Below are 14261 nucleotides of genomic sequence, written 5' to 3'. Positions count from 1 at the left end.
TTCTCTCCCCTACTTCCTCCAGTTTAACTCCTCCCATAGAGTATGCAACGTCCCATCGATGTGTCCCAAACCTCAAGACCTTACATTTTCACATTCCCTCAGTCAATCCTCATAACTAACATTGTATAGACCTGAAACCATCTTTGTTATCTGCCTCTGTGCCCCTTCCACAGTTAATTACCCCCTTCAAATCCTGGGGGACCACATCTGAGAACAATAGTTCTCAGATGTGGTCTGATCAGAGTCTCATACAACGGAATGATAACCGTTTTATCTCTGCAGGTCAGCGTCCTTTTCATTATTGCAGCAATCCTCTCTGTTACCTTCACCACTTTTGCAATATGTCCCCTGAATTTCAGGTTTCTATCAATCATCAACCCTAGATCTCTTCTCTCCCCTACTTCCTTTGGTACAGCTCCTCCAGTAGAGTATGAAGTGTCCCATCAATGTGTCCCAAACCTCAAGACCTTACATTTTGCTGCATTAAACCAATAACCTCATTCATTTGCCCATCCCTCTAGTTTTATTCAAATCCTTTTGCAGAGCTACCACATCTGCACTATTATTAATAACCTTTCCTAGCTATCACATCATCGGCACACAACTAAATACCCCCCCCCCCTCTGCAATCCACTGACAATGTCATTGGTATAAAGGTTAAACAATATAGGTGCCAATACTGAGCCCTGTGGGACCCCCACTTGTAACCTCTTCCTCCTTGAAACTGCCCCACCATACATAACTCTCTCTCATACCTATCGGACAGCCAATCCTGGATCCAGTTGACCAACCTGACATCCAAACCCATGTGCTGCAACTTAAATATCAGCTAATCATGTGGCACCCTGTCAAATGCCTTTGCTAAATCCAAGAAAATGGCAGTATATGCCTTTCCCTCATCAACTGCTCTTGTAACTTTATTATAAAAGGCTAACATATTTCTAAAACAAGAGTATCCCTTAATAAATCCATGTTGACTCTCACAGATAACATTACCATCATATTCCCAATGCTGTATATGGTCCCTCACTAATTTGTCCAAGATCTTAACAACTACTGATGACACACACTGACCTATAATTAGACACTTCCAGTCTGTTACCACCCTTATGCAATGGCACGTCCTTGCATTCCCTGGGCACCTTTCTCATAGCCAGACTTTCATTGACTACACCTCTAAACCTCGAACCTGCCCTATCCCTCTAGTATTAAAATTTACTCCTCCAGGATGAAATACTCCAATAAAGTGTTCATTGAACAATTCCACTATGTCCTCTGCATCAGTCACTCTATTCTCATTTTTATCCCACAATGTCATTCTTCCACAATCATTTCTCCTCCTACTGGCCACATAGCTAAAAAATTCCCCAGGATTTTCTTTCGATCTTAGGGCCAGTCTCTTCTCATATTCCAGTTTTGCCTTTCTTACCGTACTTGTCACTCTCCTGGCCTGTGTCTTATATTCTTCATGCATCTTCTATTCACCTGTCTCCTTATCTCTCTTCCATAGCCTCTTTTTCACATGCAGTTCCTGTTTAATATTGTTTGTCATCTGCTTTACACCAAATTGTGTCCTCTTCTTCACTTGTGGAATACAGCTTACTATTGCTGCTAACAAATATTCCTTCACAATTTCCCAAGCACTAATGATATCCTGGCCTTCCAATTCCTCCCTCCATGAAACCTCCCCAAGTTGATATCTAAGACTGTTATAATCACCTGCCTTATAATTCCACATACGTTCCCATCTCTTTGATACTCCTGCATGTTTGTTCATCTTCCAAGTCAAAACCACATGGTCAGTCTCTCCAACTGGTGGGAGAGATGTCATCTCAGTTATTATCAACTCTTCTGGTGTTACAAACAAATCCAAAACTCTTGTCCCTCTATTACATGTTGCCTAAGACATTTGTCCCTCAAGAATTATAGAAATTTCATTCCCTTATTGCTATATTCATCTTCCTCTCCCCAATTTATACCGAGTAGTTAAAATTTCCCATAACAGTCATTCTTCTCACACTTTCCATGCTCAACTGTCTAAACATCTCCTGGTCCCCATCCGTCTATGCTCCTTGGTTTGTAGCACACACCCCCACTAAATATCCTGTCCTGCCCACCTCTAACCTCACACCATATGCTTTCAAAATCATTAGTGTCACTGCCTTCCAAAGCCCCCACTCTTGGAGGACATAAGTCATCACTTATTATAAGCAGCACCATGCTTTCCCTTCCTATCCTGCCAAAAAATGCTGTACCCTGTTATTTCTATTCTTGTTATTATATCCTCTTTATCCTGCCACTTCTCTTCCTGTTATTATATCTAAGAGGATATAATAACAGGTCTGTCAACCACGTCTCAATAATCTCTGGGCAGGCTGATGCTATCAGCGCCACCATTTCCTCTCCTTTATTCCGGATACTCCTGGCATTAGTATAAAGCATAAAAATGCCACTGTTTCTATTTCTAGCATTATCCTCTCTAGACTCAAGCACTAATTATATCCTCTAGACTCCACTGGACTCAGTGCTACCTGATATCGTACCCCTTCTCCCCAAGCACCCATTCCCACAAGAGGCCACCCGTCTACCATCTACCCTGGGTATTCTAGTTTCCCTGCATCGACACACCGATTATTCAGAACAGCAATCTCTCCAGATGCCTATGTTCTTTCTCATTCAAATGCAAGCGGCCTCTCGCATACAATTCCTTTCTGTCCTCAAATGCCCTCCAAGCATCCACATATTCCAATCCTCTCTTCTGACACATTCTAGCTATTATATTATTCAATATTACTGCTCTTCTGCTCAGCTCATCACTATCATACCTAGGCAACATGCACACGATCTTTCCTCTCTGCGTTTTCTTTTGTACAACCTCAAGCAAGAATCTCATATCTTTCGCCACCCAATTTTACATTGCTTCTCAAGTCATTCGTTAAAACCATCACAATCATCTTACACACCACACCTCACGCATCCTATCTTACACACCACAGATCACTGAGTTCCTCCATATATCACACCGCTTACCACCCTGTTCCACGATTGCTCACCTGCATCCCTCCCTCTCTCATCTAGCACTTTCTCTCTGTTTTCCCCTACTTACCTGCCTTCCTGACATCACTCTATCCCTGGTTCCAGTGCTCCTTACTGTTTTCATTCTCTCCTTGTCTATCATTCCCATAACACTCTCTCTCTCATTCCCTCTCTTCCAATGTTCCTATTCTCTCCTCTTCTATCATTCCAATAATTCTCTCTCCCATTCCGTCTCTTCTACTGTTCCTATTCTCTCCTCTTCTATCATTCCCATAACTTTCTCATTCCCTCTCTTCTACTGTTCCTATTCTCTCCTCTTCTACCATTCCCATAACTCTCTCTCATTCTCTCTCTTCTACTGTTCCTATTCTCTCCTCTTCTATCATTCCCATAACTCTTTCTTACTCCTATTCTGATTCGCCTTGCATTCATCTCTTCCATTCATCTAATCTCATCTTTCATACTTCTCATCTCATTCCCGAGACATTCCACCTGCTCTTTCAGCTCATCTATCTCTCTCTCTCTCTGCAAGTCAGTCACTCTTGTTTGCCATTTATCCTCCCAATTGAGACATCTCCAAAAACTTCATAATCATTCAACCTTTCCACACTCACCAATCTTATTTTTTCATTCATATTTCTCTTGCTATTCTCGCCCTCTATCATACCACTCATCTCTCTACGTGGGGAATCTCCTGTGGAGAAATAAGAGATTCTCTCATTATCCTCTCACTTTTTCTCTCATTATCCCTCTGACTTAACAAGGTTAGTTATAGGCATCTCTAACTCACCAAGTTCCTCCCATTACCTGCATTTTGCACATATACGTATTTCCCCCTTTCTCTCACCTGCCAATATACATCTGCTGAGACGCATACATTCCACAAGTCCCACATGCCACAAAATCCCTTATTATATCACGCAAAATGGAGGACTTGGTGATACGCTATTTACAATTGGATTTGCTGCTGCTGTCATTATTCAAAATAGTGTTGAGGAACTATTACATCTGAACACTAAATAAGTATAAGTGAGTATAACTATAGGTATAACTATAAGTTAACTATAAGTATAAAACATATTTAAATATACTAAATATCTAAATAATGAAAACTTATATTATCTTCTTCTCTTCCACCGCTATGAAACCGAACGTAACATGGCATTAAATCAGGCAATAATCATGGAAAAGGCTAGAAGTGTTTTTAATCATATTCAAAAACAAAGAGAGGATACAAGTGAAAACATTTCAGCTAGCAGAGGTTGGTTCAATAGATTTAAAAAAAGAAACAACCTCTGACAATTGCTTAATGAGAGAAAAAGAAAACGTCAAATGACACTAAGATGACTTCATCACTAAAAAATCAAGGATTCCAGAAGAGCCAGAACCTTCAACAGTACAAAAATAAACTTTGTATTTCTGTGTATGTATGTATATGTGTTATGTATATTTTGCAAGTTAATATAAAAATAACTTAAAATTAAAGTAAAACTTGTTTATTCTTGGTCGAGTGTTCCCCTGTCTATTTACTATGTGTTAAAATGCCCTGTTTAATGCTGCAGCATTTTCGTTTAGCACTTTGTCTTCTAGGAACGCATCCTGAGTGTTAATCGGGGTATTACTGTACTTGCAGAATGATTTGAATAGGCTGGAATTGTGAGCATGTGAAAATGGCTGTCATTTCAATGTTAATAAAATGTAAGGTCATCCACTTTTGGTGTGATTAGATATCCAATGTTGTATTATATTGGTGGGATTATGCTTGAAGAAACTGATGAGGATAGGGATCTTGGAGTTTTAGTAGACAGGAAGTTCAAAGATCATATAACAAAAATTGTAAATACAACTCGGAGAATAATGGCAGTTCTGAAACAAACCTTGACATGTAAAGATATAAGGAAGTTATTTTGCCTCTTTAGAAGGCCATGATAAGATCTCACTTAGACTATTTCACATAGGTCTGGTTAAACTGGTTTTCATGGTAATTCTGATACAGTGAAGAGAGTGCAAGGGAGTGTGGTCAAAAATGATATCAGGATTGTGGAATACTGAATAATGACAGATAGTTGAGAAATCATGGATATATAACAAAGATCTGTATTTAAGTTTTGTAGATCTGGAAAAGGCATATGATATGACAAGGTGCCAAGAGAGAAGCTATTCAAAACGCTACAGTTATATGGTGTCAAGTGGGAAGGATAATCACACCAGCATTATATCATGCAATTCTTAGTCTTTATTTGAGTTGTAAGTCAGTAGTTAGCATTCAAGGAAGTACAGGAAGGTGGTTTAATGTAAAATCTGGTTTCAGACAAGGATATACATTATCCCCTCTGTTATTCATTATCTATATGGATCACATTATGAAGGAAAGTGGTATTAAACCTGTTATCAAAATTGGAGATGTTGATCTCAGCTGTTTGCTTTATGCGGATGATGTTATACTTATGGGAGAGGAAAAGATTAGCAAAACAAGTATTCTCTGCCAGGTTGGCAGGAAAAAGACCTGGAGGAAGACCAAGATATAGGTGGATTGATACAGTAAAAAGTGCCTTAGAAGATAGAAATATAAGATCTAATAATGTTGGAGTTTTGACAGGTAACAGACTGATTTGGAGGTAAATTGTAGATAGGAAGTTAGTAATGATGTAAATTTTTCATGTAGTACTATCATATCCTATACACCCCTTGAAGGTATATATCAGGAATTTGATGATGATATCGAATCAGTGTTAATTGGGGTCTTACTGTACTGTATATCAGCAGCACTCCTGATTACCCTACCTATCTTTGCATCATCAGCAAATAGCTGTATGTCACATGTAAAATCCTTCCCAATATCATTAATATATAGATTAAATAACAATGGATCAAGGACTGATCTTGAGGCACATCACTAATTATCTTAAATCTTGCAGATTTACACCCCCCCCTTTATATGACTTTTTGATATTTGTCAGTCAGCTATCCATTCTTTTATACATGGCAATAGTTTATAATCAAATCCCATATTCTTCTATTTATGCAACAGTCATCCACACTATATTCTGTCAAATGCCTTAGCAAAAATCCAAACATATCATAGTGTATCTATTCCCCTTGTCTAACTCACTGGTAATATTATTATAGAATGTGATCAAGTTGCTAAAACATGACCTTCCTTCAGTAAACCCATGCCGTTCATTGCAAAGTTGAGATTCACCATTAGCCCATTTCTGAGTGCAAGCCCTAACCAATTTTTCCAAAATCTTCACCAACACTTCTAATATACTGATTGGTCAATTGTTGGATACACTGGTCTTTGCATCACCCTTGTGCAGTGAGATTACCATACATTCTTTCTACTCCTGTAGAATCTTCCCTGTTCTTAGACATATAGCATAGTCAAGGGAATAGCCAATTTCAGCTGAACACTTTTTTACCATCTGTGCTGATATCCATCAGGTTTCTATTGCAGAATTCTTATTCAATGTTGCATATACCAGGGTTGATTTCTTTTAGCAAAATGGCTGCTCACTAGTTGAATAATCACTTCTGCATCAGTCACTCATGTACCATCCACATTCAGTGGAGTTATTCTTTCAAATACATTCTCTATTTTCCTTGCAGCATAACAATAGAATTCTTTTGAGTTGTCTTTAACTTGCAGAACCCATTTCTTTTCATACTCTGACTTAGCTTTCTGTACAACACTTGACTCTTCTGGCCTGCTGCTTATAATTATCATAACTCACATCATCCTTATGCAAGTGATATTCCTTCCACATCACCTTTTTCTTACAAATCTCTTGCTTAATTAGATTACACATCCATTCCACTCCTACTTTATTTATTCTTCAAACTCTAGGGACACACACTGATATCGTATAAGTATTTTTTAAGCACTTCTCACATACTGTCAATATCCCTCCCATCCAATAACTGATACCATGTTAAAGAATTCAGCATGCCCCTGAAGTGATCATACTTTCCTGCTTTGTAGTTCATTATGTAATCTTTTCTGAATGGAACATTCATAAAAGTGATCACATGATCACTGTCACCAACCGGAGTCAGAATAGTTACATCTTTAACTGAAATTTCCTCTGACACTATAATCAGATCTAACACTTTAACCACGAGTTCCTTCTGTCACATGCTGTTGAGGTAGTTTTCTTGCAACAGCTCAATAAATTCAGTTTCATTCTTCTCATGCAAGTTAATAGCTATCCAATCATTTTTCAGATAATTAAAGTTCCCAATTATGATTACTCTTTTTGCACCCATCATATTTATTTGTTTATGCATTTCTTCGTCACTAGCAAATGATTCCACCAGGTCTGTAACAATACCCCACTATGTATATAATCTTGTTAGACTCTGCCTCACACCAGATTCCACATTAGGATATATCATTTGAGGAAAAATGAAAAATTGAAATATGGAAGGCTAATGAATAAAAATTGGGATATAAAATGGAAAAACAATGTATAAACATTGAAATATAAAAATACTGAATATAAATCAGTGGCATAAAACTTAATCATTGAACTCAGGATATGGGGAATAATAAACTAAAACTAGAATATAGAGATGATAGCTGTAATTCAAAATATACTTAAAATAAAATCAAGATTTTAAAATGCATAAAACACCTAAATATACTGAAATATAAGTGTGTACAAAATTTGAAAAGCTACAGTGAGTAATGGACAACCAGTATATCAATAATCATGATGCTAACTTTACAGGGTGAGAGACCATTTCAAAAACATTTCATAAATATAAGGATCTTCATAAGCTTGCTTATGGAGCTCGTTACATTCCCATATATTCCCATACTTAAACTAAAGGAGCCACATGAACGAAAAGGTGTCAGAATACCAGTAATTAGATTTTTATATAAATTCTTTATGATGCAACATGTGTGTGTGTGTATATTTGCATATAAAAATATATATTTTTGATCAATTGTTATTAATGATAATGATACAACTACTCTTTTAGCTGATAATTACAAGATGCTACCATCTGCTATGATAAATAATGCAGATTGGTTTCACATTGGATTGGGATCTGGATCTGTATTGTACATTACCCAAGCAATTCTTGGAGAAGTATCAGTTATATGTCGATGGGTGGGTGGTGGATATCCAGATTCAGGACCTCATCCTAATCCTTGGGGGTAAGTTTTATAAATGCTTCATATAAATTATATTAATCATTACTAGAGATTCTCATATCTTGCTTTCACTTGAACACAATTCAACTGAGAGTGATACAAGAGTTTATCTGAAAAATTTTGGAATTGGAATTTTGTAAGAAGAAATCTCTCATACAAATAAAATTCTTTAAATATATTTTGTTACATGAATGAAGAATTGCAAAATATGTTTAATATGGGTACATATAACTTATGAAAATTAACATAAAATAAAGAAAATATCTTGTCTGTAGCATTGACAGTATATGGTGATGTGATGTTTTTTCTTGGAAAAGATCTGAATTTGGATCTCATTGTGATGTGAAACATTTATGAGCTTTCATTTGAAAGTGAATTAGCCAGCTTCATTTTGATATAACTGGGTTTTTGCTTCCAGAAAGTTCGGTTAACATAAAAGTACAAGATTTTTATTTTAATAATAAAGATAAAATAAAATAGAAAAACCAATTTAAATTTTATAAAATAATGACCAATCCCATTATATGAGTCAGAAATATGGGCTGTAAAACAGAAAAATCGAAGTCGAATACAGGCAACAGATATGAGATTTTTAACAACAGTTAAAGGATATATAAAATTAAGCTATATAAAAAATGAAGACATCAAAAGAGAGCTTGGTATTAATAATTTAAATGGAAAGATCAAGGAATATAGAAAGATATCGAAAAACCATTTATGTAGGATGGAATGATATTGGATGCCAAATGAAATGGAAAATATAGACTGAAGGGAAAAGAGAGAGAGTGATTAAGATGCAAGATGGAAAGAGCAGTGAAGCTGGAACAGGCAGGTGCCTAATCCCTGATGAGAAGAAGAAATTTGGGTTTTTACTGCTGCAAAATAGGCAGATCCACTGAGAAAACACTCACCCATTCTTATCTGACAAAAGTATGTCTAATGAATAGAATAATAGAATGGATGAATTATAATTGTCTGGAGTGGGCATCCTGTCATGATTCTTGGATACCCATGGAAGGTACCAAATAATAACTGTTAAAACTTCTTCAACATGCTCTGCTGACTGGTTTTCTCCTCAGAACGATAGCATTTCCTGCACTGTTGTTTGTTTAGCAGGTGCATAAATTGTTTGAATTACATAACCATCAAGTACATGTTTAAAATAATGTTTTGACTCATCAACTGCAAATGACAAGCAAAATCGTTATATGCATTTTTTTTCTCTTAGAAACAACTTGAGTTTTTCTTCCCACATTTGGAGAAATCAGTTTATGGAGGGGGAGAACTACCTGTCAGTGTGCAGATGGTGGTAGTGTCGTCATATGTGGATCAAGGATTAAGAAGTGTAGATGGTAGTTGCCTAGAGTAGTGTGCCCTTTTGCAACGAGTCCTTGGACTTGTTTGTCACATAAATCTGGCCATCTTCAGATCCACCTAAATTTGATTTAATGTCATAAAATCTTTCATATCTTCTTTCATATTTATTTATTTTTTCTTCTAAATAATTTTGTTCCAATCAACATAATTATATCACTTACTCCACTCATTCACTCATTTTTATATATTGATTCATATTTTGTGTTTGTCCGGTTTGGACCTTTCAAATGTGTGCAAAGATGTCTACACGTGTAAGGCATTAGAGAAGAACAGAGATCTGCAAGTTGTCCAACTGTGTCAGGCAGACTGCATACAAGACAATATAAAAGAACAAACATATAGATTATTATGTCTGTACATGAATGCTAGGGTATCAGAAACAAAGGGATAGAGTTTGTTGCCTTAGTCAATATGTTGTGACCTCAGATTGTAGGTATTAGTGAGACCTGGCTATCAGAATCAGACCTACTAACTGGTATCGAGTCAAGGGTACAGTATTTTTAGGAAGGATGGAGAGGATAGGAGAGGTGAAGGCATGCTGATAATGATATCAGATGACTTGAATCCAGTTAGAATTGAGACCTATGATTGTACTACTACTAACATTATTTCACGTGGCAGTGAGTTTGAAGCCATCTGGTGTGAAGTGGAATCTGACAAGATCAATTACATAGTGGGATGTTGTTACAGACCTGGTGGATCAGTTGCTAGTGATGAAGAAATGCATCACTAAATAGAAAAGATGAGTGCGAAAAGAATAATCATAATGGGAGACTTTAATTATCCAAATATTGATTGGGTAGAAGTAGAATCTCATGAGAAGAATGAAAATGCATTTATTGAGCTGTTGTGGGACAACTTCCTCAAGCAGCATGTGACAGAAGGAACTCGAGGGCAAAGAGTGTTAGATTTGATTATAGTGTCAGAGGGCATTTCAGTGAAAGACTAACTATTCTGCCTCTGGTGGTGACAGTGATCATGCAGTATTCACTTGGGAAGTCCTCAAAAGATAGAGATCATTATTGTCAAGAATTTGTTCATTTCCATGTCCATTTGTGTTGCCACACCCATAGAGTTCTGTGCCCATTAGTCACTCATAAGAAGTATAGGCCTAGGCAGTTGCAAGACAAGGTTATCAAGATCAATTTCATTTAACTCTGCACCCAGTGTTAAATAAATTGAACTCACTATAATCAGAAATCCCATGGATAGGCAAATTGCTACTACTTCCAGAGAAGTATTAAACTGAACATGATGGAAAGGAATATGACTGCCCACTAGGATAGCTATTCCACCATGAGCAGGACCATCTCCAGTTCTCCTCTTGCATACAGTAGTGAAATTTCTTTAAGGGCAGGGTCTTCATTGGATTTTAAATATGTTTCCTTCAGAAATAGAAAGGTTTGCATTTCTGCAGTAAAATCTTGATATTATAAGCTGACAAAACCCACGACAGTTCCATTGTAAAAATTTTCTTATTGTTTGGGTTTGTAGACTTGTCAGACTTTCAGGAGGTTCAGGGCATACCTTTGTCAGGTTCATATTTATCAGTTGATTTTGGGAAGTGTGGATGGCCAGTGTCCATCTCTTCCTCTGGAAAAAATTTATTACATCATCTGATGTGTCAGGATCAGTTGGCAAATTTAATTTACTTTCAGTGGATGCTGAAATATTCATTTTTTCTGTGTGTGTGTGGGGGGGGGGGGGGTTGTTGGTTTATCTTTAAGTGATATCCTTGCCATAATTTTTTTTTTTTACAAGTCTGGTTCTCATTAAACTCTTTTTAGAGTTGTTTCTGGAGTGAGATTATAGGTCATGTGATTAATGCATTCAACAGAGATGCACTCATGATCATATAGTTCAGGTATGATGAAATTATCAGATGGTGAAATAGATATGTGTTTGAGATGCCTGTTTAAATTTTCTTGACTTCCATCTTCTCTGCATAAGAGAATATCAGAACAAGTGTGATGGTAGCTAACTTCCTTTTTTGCATTGTGATATGATATATTTTGTTCTGTTTTAATTATTATTATTATTATGTGACATTTCCAGAGTCCAAAGACTCATTGAGGGGGGGGGAGAGAACACCTATTCTACAACTGTCTCCACCACTCAGTTCACCAACTACATCAACACCATCTACCGCCCACCACCATTAGTATTTCCACAGACAATTACAAATCCATGCCCACATCTAGGCAGGATTCGAACCCGCAGCCTTTTGGCTGGAGAGAGCGGATATGCTAACTACTCAGCCAACCAGGCCGGCATTTAATTTTTTTGTATTTCTTTTTTATCTTTCTACTTTTGACATACACAGGAGTAAGTTGAATGCTCTCACTCACAGTTGATACATTTAGCTTTCTTTGCAGAACAAGATTTGTTATCATGTGCTCTTTACTGCCCCATCAGGTACAGATGGCAGTTTGGCCATGCCACATTTCTGACATTTACAACATCCTAGTGGATGTTGTAAATGTCAGATTAGGATTAGGGATATACAGTCTAACAGGACAGTTGAGATACCTTGCTTTTACAGATGTTGAAGACTTAGGTGTATCAAAAGTAAGGATGATGTTCCTGGTCAGAACGAGGTGACTATTCTTGTTTATCAGGATGTACTTCACACCTGTCACCCCCCTGATCTTTAAGATCAGGGAGTGACAGGTATAGATCTCTTTCCTATAATAGGGATAATTTCAGACCATTAGTTCTGTTCAGAACTCATGAGGTTTAACGGAATAAAAACAGTACAAATAAATAATTAAATACATTTTTAATCAACCCTATATTTTATATAGTCACTTGATACATTATTATTATTCAATATTATTTCCCTGAGAAATCATCAGGGAAATAATATTGAAATTGTAAAAACATACAAAAAATTACACAAAACAATAGTGAAAAATATTAGATTGAAAGCCTAAAATCCTGAGGAGTGTCCAGATCAGAATCTGGGTTCAGAATCAGATGGCAAAGAAATTTCAGAACTCTCTTTGTAAAATATTCCATAAAATAACTACTTTTGTGAAGGACCATAATCTTCTGAAGGACTCATTTAGTGGAGATGACATGTTTAAGTCCCGACTGTTCCGGCTCATGGAATTTAATGTAATCGATGTTCATCATGATGAGCAATTGTCAGTCTCTCACTTTGTCCAAAATATAATCCACACAAACTCTGGAGTGGGCTAAAGGCCAAATGCTATCTTTTGCAGAGACTAAAAAAAGTAGAAATCTTGTTTACTGGGCAAAGAGACCAACTGATCTAAGCAGTTTTGTTATTCCTTCAGAGATAGATACCTTTAACATGAGGAATGGTAACATGATGTACCACTTCTTAGAAGACATTTGACAAGGAAATCCTATAACTATTAACTTTGTTGATGGAAGACTTGTTGAACTTATTAATGAGGAAGGTGGATCTGATAATATTTTTACTTCTTGAGACAGCAGTGCTTCATTAGCTCTTCATAAAACCCATTAATGTAGTTAATATGTGAACTTAAGGTTTTATTTTATTGAGTGTTCATCATTTTTAAATATTTTTACCTAAATGTTTGTTTATAATGGTAGCAAAGGAACTAGTTTAACTTCTTTTTTTCATAAAAGTGATTCAAGACAACATACCATAAGTGTTGGAACTAAAAATGTGTGTTAAATGATCATTTATGTTGAAATGTTAAATGGTCATATCAACACTGTAACATTTTACATATAGCATAATTGTGCATTTTGTGTTGTGTAACATTTTAACACATTTGTGTTATCTCGTTAAATAAAACATTGGTAAGAAAATTTTACAAGAGTGCACAAAAATCTGAACATACAGCAGAATCTAATATAATACACAGTAGATATAAAGAACTGAATGCCGTTTCATGTGCAAACATCTGAGTATGTATGCTTTAATGAAAATCAAGAATATTTTATGTTGTGTGCTATATTTGAGAACTGTGATGGCTATATTATTAGGATAACTTGAAGCTGGCATATGCTAACATGTCAATATTTCCTTTAAATCATATAGCATGTAACATGAAATATTCTTATTTTACATCCATTATATCCAAACATGCAAGCAAAGACTTTTGCACATGAAATTGCTTTCACAGTAGATCTCTTTTTTTTTTTTTTGCATACCGTGACTTCACTCTTTTGGATTGCATACTCATTCTTTTTCAAGAATCATGCTTGTATTTTCATGCACATTGTACCCAAGTGCATGCAAATAGATTAGGATTAAATTGGCTTTTGTTGCATTATGGAACTTAATAAAGTAAAAATAACCTTCTTCAATGTTGCATTTAATGCAAATCTTTCAGAATCTTCTATTGAGAGTTGTCTAATCACAAGGTGTCTTTCTTGTCCAATACATACTAATATTCAAAGTGCTTATTACATCAGTATTACTGAATAAATGGAATCTATCCCAGTGGCTTTAACAGGCCTTTAAGGCCCACAACCCTCCAAGCATGCTTGGATTTTGTAACCGAAATATGAGGATAGAATAGTCACCCCTATGCCTCGAAGTATTCCTGGCTGTATCCCTGTGTGTTCACGGGGCCGGTTTGCCTGCTTGCGGGATGAAAAACGCCAGATAAACTGGCAGAAAAAACCTGCTGTTCACGCCCAAGACCGGCTAACTTGGCTATGGCTGAGGAAGATCCTCCAGCTCCTC

At 36.4% G+C, this 14261-nt stretch overlaps 1 protein-coding gene across 5 annotated transcripts in view; it reads left to right on the top strand.

The window, feature by feature from the left end:
* The window catches only part of LOC150104866 (PGAP2-interacting protein-like), a 227525-nt gene that overhangs the window by 79784 nt on the left and 133480 nt on the right, over positions 1–14261 (top strand). For all 5 annotated transcript variants that reach the window (XM_090395376.1, XM_090395379.1, XM_090395378.1 and 2 more), the window contains one exon: positions 8023–8200. In XM_090395376.1, coding sequence (XP_090251502.1) covers positions 8023–8200 — 178 coding nt within the window. The remainder of the gene's footprint in view (positions 1–8022; positions 8201–14261) is intronic.

The sequence above is a fragment of the Typopeltis vanoorti genome, chromosome 7 (assembly GCF_054136105.1).
Source record: "Typopeltis vanoorti isolate ZY-2024b chromosome 7, IOZ_Tvanoo_1.0, whole genome shotgun sequence".
Taxonomy (NCBI): domain Eukaryota; kingdom Metazoa; phylum Arthropoda; class Arachnida; order Uropygi; family Thelyphonidae; genus Typopeltis; species Typopeltis vanoorti.
Note: the sequence above shows the minus strand (reverse complement) of the source record. Positions and strands in the feature narration are given on the sequence as shown.